General features: G+C 40.3%; 2 protein-coding genes across 2 annotated transcripts; both read left to right on the top strand.

Moving 5' to 3' along the window:
* Window positions 1-1,020: 1,020 nt before the first annotated feature.
* On the top strand, window positions 1,021-7,244 carry RPP14 (ribonuclease P/MRP subunit p14). Its single transcript, XM_061618783.1, has 6 exons — window positions 1,021-1,175; window positions 1,795-1,911; window positions 2,032-2,116; window positions 4,958-5,034; window positions 5,639-5,717; window positions 7,156-7,244. Exons 1-6 carry the CDS (start codon window positions 1,120-1,122, stop codon window positions 7,210-7,212), a joined length of 471 nt encoding a protein of 156 aa, XP_061474767.1. The 5' UTR covers window positions 1,021-1,119; the 3' UTR covers window positions 7,213-7,244.
* Window positions 7,245-7,266: 22 nt separating this feature from the next.
* Window positions 7,267-7,994, top strand: HTD2 (hydroxyacyl-thioester dehydratase type 2). The gene has a single exon (XM_061618781.1). The coding sequence runs from the start codon at window positions 7,267-7,269 to the stop codon at window positions 7,786-7,788; it is 522 nt and encodes a 173-aa protein (XP_061474765.1). The 3' UTR covers window positions 7,789-7,994.
* Window positions 7,995-9,819: the final 1,825 nt, after the last annotated feature.

Genomic DNA, 9,819 nt, shown 5'->3' with positions numbered 1-9,819 from the left:
GCCCGTTCCGGCCTGTTCCATTCCGTTCCCGCTTTTACACCGTCCCTAAAACTAGCCCCTCCCTTCCCTGAACACCTGGTTGGCAGGATTTGTTTTTTAAGCAGGGCTACATACACATAGCCCCCCTGCCTGTTGGATCAGGCTTGGGAATTGTTAATGCAGCACCAGGGATGGGGAATCTGTGGCCTTCCAGTTGTTGGATTACAACAACTTTCAGAGCCACACCGGAGAATTTTTGCGAAGAGGATTTTTCCTCCCTTCACTGTTGTACATGGAGAAGCAAAACGGGCCGATGACAAACTGAGCTCCGTGACCACAGGAGAGATAAGCAAACGTTAGCAATCCGCAACAGGGCTCCCAAAGGTTGCAATTCTATACACGCTTGCCCAGAAGTAAACTCCACTGAAGACAATGCGAATTACTTCTGAATAAGCCCGGACAGGATTGCCCTGTAAGGCATTCTGTGCACATTTACTCTTGCTCTTCGAGAGTCGTAAGCCTTCCTTGGATTTAAGTGGGTTTTACTTTCCAGCAAGCGGCACGGAAGAGGAAAAAGCTCCTTGACTCATTTGTCAGCCTGCCTCGGCAGCAAAACAAGAGCTGCTTCACTGCGCCGACCCCTTCCCTAGCATTCAGACTCCACGACAGTACAGCACCGGCACTCTACCAAACCAAAGGTTCCTACTAGGAAGAAGGGCGGGATATAAATCTTATAAATAAATAAAACACCCCAATTCCAACACCATTTGCACAGCCAAATTGCTCAACTAGCGAAATGACGTCTTGAAAACTGAGGCGCCGGAAGGAGGGAGGGATATCCCGCCTCCGAAGCTACAAGATTTGAGCCTATTGGCTATCAGCATTCAAGGTCTCCCGCCCACTCTCCGCAAGACTCTCACCAATTCTGATCCCCGCCTTTTCTTCTCCTAATTTATCATGTGTTTCTTTACGTCTCTTCAAACGTCCCATGCCGGCCAGCCGATTGGGCCGCTGATCTACGCGGCAGCTGATATGATGCACTCTCTGCCATTGGCCAGAAAGGAGATGGGCGGTTCTATGACTGGCTGGTGTGGTTAGCGGAAGTTCTGTCTGGTTGTTTCTCTCTGTGTTGTTCGGCGTATGGAAGAGAGAGGGAAGGTTTGTGCGAGTACGTGGCGCCTGGTTGTAAAACACCTGTGAGTCTTCATCCCGTGTGATTGTTTGCGGAGGGGCTTCAGTGGGCTCCATCAGGCACGTTTTAGGCTAAGAAGCTCTCTTGCCTCTCTTCACCCCTTAGCCAGTTTCAAACGGCTATGCTCTTCTACGTATGATGCATATTTTGCAATTGACTACAGTCATGATCTCACTTACCTGGGAGTAAGGCCCTTTTAATCCATTAGGGTTTGCTTTATTAATAGGGGAAGGGCTCGGTGGAATCTGCTTTACACGCCGAAGGTCCCAGGTTCGATCCTCCGCATTTCTCTGGGTAACGTTGGGAGAGACCTGCTTGAAACTCTCGAGAGCTGCTGCCAAGCAGTGTAGTCAGTACAGATCTAGATGGACCAGTGGTCTGACTCGGTATAAGTCCCTGTCTTCCCACTTCTGGATAGTTATATTCCTGTTACATATTGTACAGTATGTTATGTTGTAAGCTGTCCTGTGTTTTGCTCTGTAGGAACGGCTGGATGTAAAAGCTCTGAAGTGAATAAATACATAAATGAGAAGAGTGGCCAGTTATAATAATGACATTTGACCACACATAGAATTTGTGGTTTTGGGTGAAGGACTTGAAACATATAATCAACTTCCTTTTAGAAGTCTGCTTGCTAAGATGATTGAATTTGATGATGGCAATAAAGGTATCAAGCCTGCTTCCTATGAAAGAATAGTTCTCAAGAATGCTTCTGAGTACCACTATCTAAAGATTCACTTGTAAGTTCAAATTCCACTTTTTTTCTTTTGCCCCTCCATCTCTGAAGGCTTTTGAGCAGCATATTGTTTTGTTGATAGATGGGATTTACTAATAAGACTTCTTACAAACGTATATTTCAGGGAGCTTCAAGAAGCTGATGTTAGCCTAAATGCTGTAGAATTCAAACAACTTATTATCTCTGCTCTGAAACGGCTGCATGGTGAGGTACGTTGTTGCTGATTCATTGACTGTTTGGTTATCTGAAGATGATAACCCTTGCTGTTTCTCCACTTTCTGATGTGTACGCTCAAACAGTTGCTTACATGCTCAAGGAGTTAATCTGAATGCAGGACATTTAAAGAGCCCCTGGTTTAATTGGGTCCCCTGCCGAAGGGAAATATTGCTTCTGCAGAAGTATAACTCTGTGTGCTGTTGGTCTTGGCCCTTTTAAAACTAGGAGAGAGAACATGTGGCAGCTTCTCCTGGCTTTAACGGATGAAATGGATTCCTGCATTGAGCAGGGGGTTGGACGTGATGGCCTTATAGGCCCCTTCCAACTCTACTATTCTATGATTCTATGAAATGCTGTAGCTATACTGAGAGAAGAGGATGAAGGGAAGGAGTGATATAAAATGTCAATATATATTCAGCAAATTCAATTTGCAAGTTTTATGTGGTCCATCCTCTTTATGATTCCTGTTCGCCATTCTCCATTTATATCCTGTTTGTTTGAACTCAGAGTAAAATGTGCTGAAAGAAGTACAAGTCTTTCTCTACTAAGCTTAATCTAAATACAGAACTCATAATGAAAATGCAGATCTCTCTTTCCATACTTGAGTATGACCTTTAAAAGGGTTTTTTTTTTATTTATCTAACAGATGTTTATCATCATCTTGCCAGTGTGGCATAGTGGTTAGTGTGTTGGACTACAAGCTGGGAGATCAGGGTTTGAATCCCCACACAGCCATGAAGCTCACTGGATGGCCTTGGGGCAGTCACTGCCTCTCAGTCTCAGAGGAAGGCAATGGTAAACCTACCTCTGAATACCGCTTACCATGAAAACCCTACTCATAGGGTCACCATAAATCGGGATTGACTTGAAGGCAGTCCATTTCCATTTTTAGGTTGTTCACCCTCCCAAGGGAATTTACAAAACAATTAGTAACACATGAATATAAGATGACAAGCCATTGTTATGTGTGAGAAAGTCAGAAACCTCTGGGAGAGAATCATTAAAATAATACAGAACATTATTTGATAAGAATATACCAATATGTCCCTTATAAATGCTGCTAGATTATGTTTAAAAAGATGTGGGCCCAGAGCATAATTTAGTGGGAACTTCGTTAACTGCAGCCAAAACACTGGCAGCTAAATGGTGCAATTGTATAGTTCCTACTGAGCAAGAATGGCTCAATTAGGCATGGTACGGTTATCATGATGTCAAAACCTCTCAAAATGGTATGAAGACAATCAAGAACAATTTGATAGGTTCTGGTTCCCCTTTTCTAATTATATGAAACAGGAGTACACTTTAGAATTATTTGAAGCTTTCTCATTGTTGATACGATTATAATTTATATGTGTTTTAATTGTAGAAAGTTCTGATTACTAGATATGGTGGAAGGTTATAAATTGATTGTGGATTCAAATTGTCAATATATGTTTATAGGTTTATAATAAAATGGAATGCAAACTATTAAAATAACAAGCAACAATGTTAATATTAAAATAACAGCGGTAAATATAATCATTAAAACACAGCATCACAAAATCATTCAGAAGCAGAATAAAAATGTTAGGGCTCTTCTAAAAATCAACAAAGTGGGGCCCTCTGGGGAGAGTATTCCACAGATGGTGGGCTACCACAGAGAAGGACCTGTTCTTATACTTGCTAACCTGACACAGAGGTGCATCTGAGAAAGGGCCTTCTCAGTGGTGGCCCCCCAAATTATGGAATGATTTTTCTGACGAGGTGTGCCTGGTGCCAACGCTGTTATCTTTTTGGCGCCAGGTCAAGACTTTCCTCTTCTCCCAGGCATTTTAGCATGTGTTTTTAAATTGTTTTTACACTTTTTAAATTGTGTTTTTAAATTGTTGTTTGTGTTTTAAAATTTGTATATTTGTTTTTAATGTTTTTAATTGCTGTAAACTGCCCAGAGAGCTCCGGCTATGGGGTGGTAAACAAATAACTAAATAAACAAACAAACGTCGCTGGACAAGCTTCATTCAGGTGGTCCGTGGCATGCCCACATTAAATATCCATATGGATTTTATTGTATTTTTATTGCTTCTTTTATATTCAATTCAATGTATTATAGTTTGAGTTCTAACGAAAATGTACTGCCTTCAAGTCGATTCCGACTTATGGCGACCCTATGAATAGGGTTTTCATGAGGCTGAGAGGCCCAAGGTCACCCAGTGAGCTTCATGGCTGGCTATGTGGGGATTCAACCCCTGGTCTCCCAAGTTGTAGTCCAACACCTTAACCACTACACCAGTTCTATGGAATGCAAATTGTAATGCAATAAAATACAATATAAGTAATAATAAAAGAAGCAATAAAATACAATTGAAAATCATACAGCATCGAGCACAGCACAATTCCTACAACAGGTAGAAAAATCATGAAGTGGTCTGCCAAGACCATCAGCAATTTCACGAGTCCGTGGGACAAACTTTGGGAACTACTGTCCTAGCCTTTGACACCTGAGATGTATATTTTTAGGACCCACATATCTTTTATGATGTTTAAACTATTGTAACCCACACTGGGACCTCAGGGTGAAGGGCGGGTAATCTATTATTATTACTATTACTATTATTATTATTATCATCATCATCAACAACAACAACAACAGCCTAGCCCTTGCTGGTAGGCCAGGAAGCAGTTACCCCAGTACCAATCTTAAGTCTCAGAAAGGTACACTTCACTATAGGCAGCCCTTTAGGTATCCCAGTACCAAACACTTAGGGCTTTAAAAACAGCTAAACCTGCTAGGGAAATTTTTGTTTATGAAACAACGTAAAGCAGTTCATAGTAATAATGGCATGCCTCTTTTTTAGGTTGGTGCAACTTTGCCTGTTGATATACTGACATATGAGGAAAAAACCTTGTCTGCAATACTTAGAGTACCTAATGCGTAAGAAACTCTGAATATACATTCTTGATAAGCATTGTTGGTAAAAGCAAGGCTCTCTAAAAATGAAGGGAATTATCTTTATGTTTAAGCGGGATGTCACAAGCTTGGTTGATATGTAGGATTGTTGCCACTTGGGTGTATGAGTGTCACCTAATAGTGGCTTAGGTGTATTGGCCTGTTGGTCTTTAAAGGTCAGGGCTGAGAAAAATACTTCAAACTTCAAGATGCCAGCATCAAGTACTGGTATCAGGCCTACACAATGTTAACAAAAAATATTCAAGTTATCTGGCAAAATTCTGATTGGTTTCTTATAACCAGTTACCATTCCTGTGCAAGGTGGTCTCTGAAAGAATAAAAGAGACTGTTATATCAGCCAGCATTGGCTCTGCATTCTGCTAAAAGAAGAAAAGTTTGCTCACTTTGTTCTGGCCTACCAAAAGTATGTGCTGAAGAATTCCAACAATACAGACCTATGGATCATTGCGGCCATGAACGAGACTGCAGACTTAATATTTGTCTTCCTTTTATGCAGTATGAGTACTTGTTTTATTTTCGCATCTCTTGGTAGTTTTCACTAATGTACCTAGTTCTGTCATCTGAACAGTGGCCTGGTAAAGCTGTGGAGTGCTCTGACGCTGTTTGGTTCTTATCAGAACAGAAAGTGTGCATTTAGGGTGATGCAGGTAAGAGTTACAACGCTATGCAACCAACCTAGTCTAGGTTATAAGGCCATCTAGCAGTGTAGTTGTATTTTGGGGATCTATTTGTAAGCAAGTCCCATTGAGTTCAGTGGGACTTACCCCCAGGTAAATGTAGGAAGGATTGTAGCCTAAAGATGTATATGTGATACCTGATCACTTCAAAGTTTGTTCAGTATTGGTTTGTAGTACCTGCATGGAAAATGTAATTTTTTAAAGCTTTATTTCCTCAATTTCCCCTGAGAAACCAAAAGCAGTATACAATAAATAGCTCAAATAAGGAATTTCTGATATTGATTGATATTTGAATATTATATGGTTGCTTTTTCAATAGTGAAATAGTTGTAATTCATTTTAAGTCCTACACTTCCTTTGATTTGCCTCTGTGGTTAATAGTCCTGGGTAGATAAAACATGGCTTTCTGGAAGGAGTATTTCAATCACTGGTTAATACTGATAGATCAGAATTCTGCTTCACACTTTTTGGCTAATTGCAGTTCACTCCCTTCATGATAAGTCAATCAGTTTAAGGCCTGTCTAATGCCATTGTTTGTTAGATACTTTTGGTTGCTGCCCTGGAACTTTTAGATGGTGGAAATCTATGCACTATACTGTTATCGATAAAGGACCAGTTCTTTTATATATGGGATTGTTTAGAAACGTAGGGTCTTTTGTGTGTTCTGAGGTGCCTTTTTCCCCTTTGAAGATGTTTATCTATGTTTACAATATCTTTATATTTATAATATAGTTATATTGTTAACAGCCTTGGGTGTCTAGTGCAGAAAAGTGGGATAGAAATGTAAACAATAAATGAATATAGAAACAATGCCAAACTTGCTTGGAGTCTAGTCACACCAAGAATATTCAATTCTGTACTTGCCAATTTGCTGTTACGTCATATTGTGGTTGCATTTTGTGAAAACAATCCACCCTTTTGTCCTTGGCTCTCTACTGAATACAAATAATTTTGTAGGCTGTCACTAGCAACTGATTTAGCATGAAAGCTGCTTTTGGTTGTAATGTCACTGCAGAGCAGAGTGTGCTCTCCTTCCTGCTCTCCCATTTTCATTGAAATGCCCAGGTCAGCCACTTAACGCTCACCTCTTGGGCTTACATTTATTAAATTTGGTCCAAGGAGATGAATCAACTTTCATTTAGTTGGCATGTTGTTGATGTTAGGTGCCTCCAAGTCGACTATTACTTATGGCGACCCTATGAATCAGTGACCTCCAAGAGCATCTGTCATGAACCACCCTGTTCAGATCTTGTAAGCTCAGGTCTGTGGCTCCCTTTATGGAATCAATCCATCTCTTTTAGTTGGCATAGGTTGCTCAAATTTTGCTTTGACATAAGGAATTGAGTTGGCTGGTAATTTTCCTTTTCTTGTTTTGAAATTTATGTTCCTTTGTGGTTTTTTCCCCTAGACCTCTCCGTTTCTTCTTGCGTTAGCTGGGAACAGCAGAGAGCTGGTACTGGATTAAACACACACAGAAGAGGCAACTGACTAAGCTTGTGAAAAGCCAGAGTTGTCTAAGATGCTGATAGTGTTGCTGAAATGCAGATTTTTATATGTGAGACTCCAGAGAAGATTCCTGACAAAGCCAAACATTACCATTCCACTCATTCAACCTTCTGTTCAGCATTTGCACATACAAGTTGGAGATAAGGCTGCACTAACTAAGACGTTTACACAGATGGATGTTGTTACCTTTTCTGAGTTAACAGGGGACATAAACCCATTGCATCTGGATGAAGAATATGCAAAGAGATCAAGATTTGGGAAAACAGTTGTACATGGTGTTCTGATCAACGGACTTATTTCTGCTGTTTTGGGTACTAAAATGCCAGGGCATGGCTGTGTTTTTCTTTCTCAGGAAATTAGTTTTCCATCCCCATTATATGTTGGAGAAGAGGTCTTAGCTGCAGCAGAAGTGAAGAAACTGAAGAGATGTCTTGCTTATATTTCAGTGTCTTGTACTGCTGTAGAAAGCAGTAAAACTGTTATGAAAGGCACTGTTAAAGTCATGTTGCCAGATGATCAGAAGTCTCATATCTGATCCCATGGTACAATATATTGTTGCAGAGGTCATGAATAGCATTCATGGCATACATTTAATTACTTTTCAGGACAAAGATCTATGCTAGTTGATAGAAATGTTCATTAGTACATGGAGTACATCTTGTACTTATCTATATCTGTGTATTTTATCTCACTATTGCATAACATTTGTGAAATATTAAATCACCTAGTTATTTAAGTTAATTGGGAACTTGGGAAAAGTTCATTTAATCCTAACCCTTTGGCATTGGGCTCTGATTTAAGAAAGCATCTTTTTATCAGGCCACAAGCCTCAAACAGAATGTTAGCCTCAAATGGAAATGTTGGTGAGATCATAGAATCATAGAGTTGGAAGGGGCCTTGTAGGCCATCAAGTCCAACCCCCTGCTCACAGCAGGAAATCCACAGCTAGAGCATCTCCCGCAGATAGCTGTCCAGCCTCTGCTTGAAGACATCCAGCGAAGGGGATCCCACCACCTCCCTAGGCAGTCGGTTCCATTGCCGAACTGCCCTTACTGTCAAGTTCCTTCTAATGTCCAATCTGAATCTATGCTCCTGCAACTTAAAACCATTAGACCTAGTCCTACCCTCTGGGGCAGCAGAGAACAAATCTGTACCCTCCTCTATGTGACAGCCCTTCAGGTACTTAAAGAGTGTAATCATGTCACCCCTCAGCCTTCTCTTCACCAGACTGAACATGCCAAGTTCCTTCGGGAACACAAGCCTCAAATAGAAGTGAAAAGTGAAAAGCAGAAGATAAAAAGTGCTTTTAAGTTTCTTATCCTTGGCTCTTATCCTGGCTAGGTCTTCTTTGATAAAAAGTATTAAAGAGCAGTCACTTTGGGTTGGATCAGTCCCATTAGTTCTGCATTCTGACAACAGGCAGTTGCCAACAGCTAGATGTCTCTGGGAGAGACTGATCTCATCAGCCTATCTCCTCACATTAATCATTCTAGTAATTGGAAGTCTGCTGTGGACAGATTTATCCTATATGCGTTCATCGAGTCTTGTCTCCCTCAAATTGTTTTTGGAAGTGGCTGTATTAATGAGTGCAATAGATTTATTATGCGTTGTGTGAAACTGTACTTTTCTATATCTTGTGTGAATTCTCCAGTAATAAGAATACTTGCTGATGAGAATATGTATAATTTTTCCTATTCAATTTGCACACCTCTTGCTTTTTTTCAGTCTTTGTCTTTGCCTTATAAAGGTTTTTTTTTTTTTAAAACCTACCTTTAAACTCCCTGGGGTTTTGCACAGGAGTTAAACTCTCAGTCTGTAGTTTTTTTTTTAATCTGGTAGCAAAGACTGGTTCTTCGCAACTACATCAAATGAAGGGCCTTTTGGATGCCCCACAATAAACACAATGGCTAAGCTTATAGACAGTATTCAGCTGGCATATCTGTCAATGCAGAATTACCGCTACTGCTGGCCCCTGTGTGCTCCCCGCACGCTCCTCAAATCTGATCCAGAGGGTTTGGGGTGTGGGACGCTTAGAGATTTAGGAGGATGGGGGGGTGAGGTCCTGTTATGCTAGCAGTAATCCTTGCACTGACAGGACTCTGACGTAGTCCTGCACTGGACACAGCAAGGGGAAAGGAAACTCAGCATTAACTGGGCATGAAGCCTCTTGTAAGCAAACATGACAAAGCAATCTAGACAGGCTCATTCATAACACAGAGGTGCAAAACTTGCATAACCCATTTATGAAATAAAGTAGTTTCTTTTAGAGGATAAGTGGGTGAAAATTGAAAAGATTACCTAGGTGCTTTATTTAAAAGATTTATAAACTGCTTAAGTGGAAGTCTCTGCAGTATACAAATAAAATTATAAATAAAACATTGCTAAAAAATACAAAACAAGTAAAAAGAAATATGTAGAAAACCATCATTAAATCAGTAAAACTTCTAAAACAATTTTTTGTTCGAAAAAAATTTGATTTTTTTTTTACTAAGGTTATATGACTGGGTAGTTTTCAGCAGGTGTGTAAAACAATATACTGACAACTTTCCTTTGTTAAGGGCTTGAC

This window comes from Rhineura floridana, chromosome 3 (assembly GCF_030035675.1).
Source record: "Rhineura floridana isolate rRhiFlo1 chromosome 3, rRhiFlo1.hap2, whole genome shotgun sequence".
NCBI lineage: Eukaryota > Metazoa > Chordata > Lepidosauria > Squamata > Rhineuridae > Rhineura > Rhineura floridana.
Note: the sequence above shows the minus strand (reverse complement) of the source record. Positions and strands in the feature narration are given on the sequence as shown.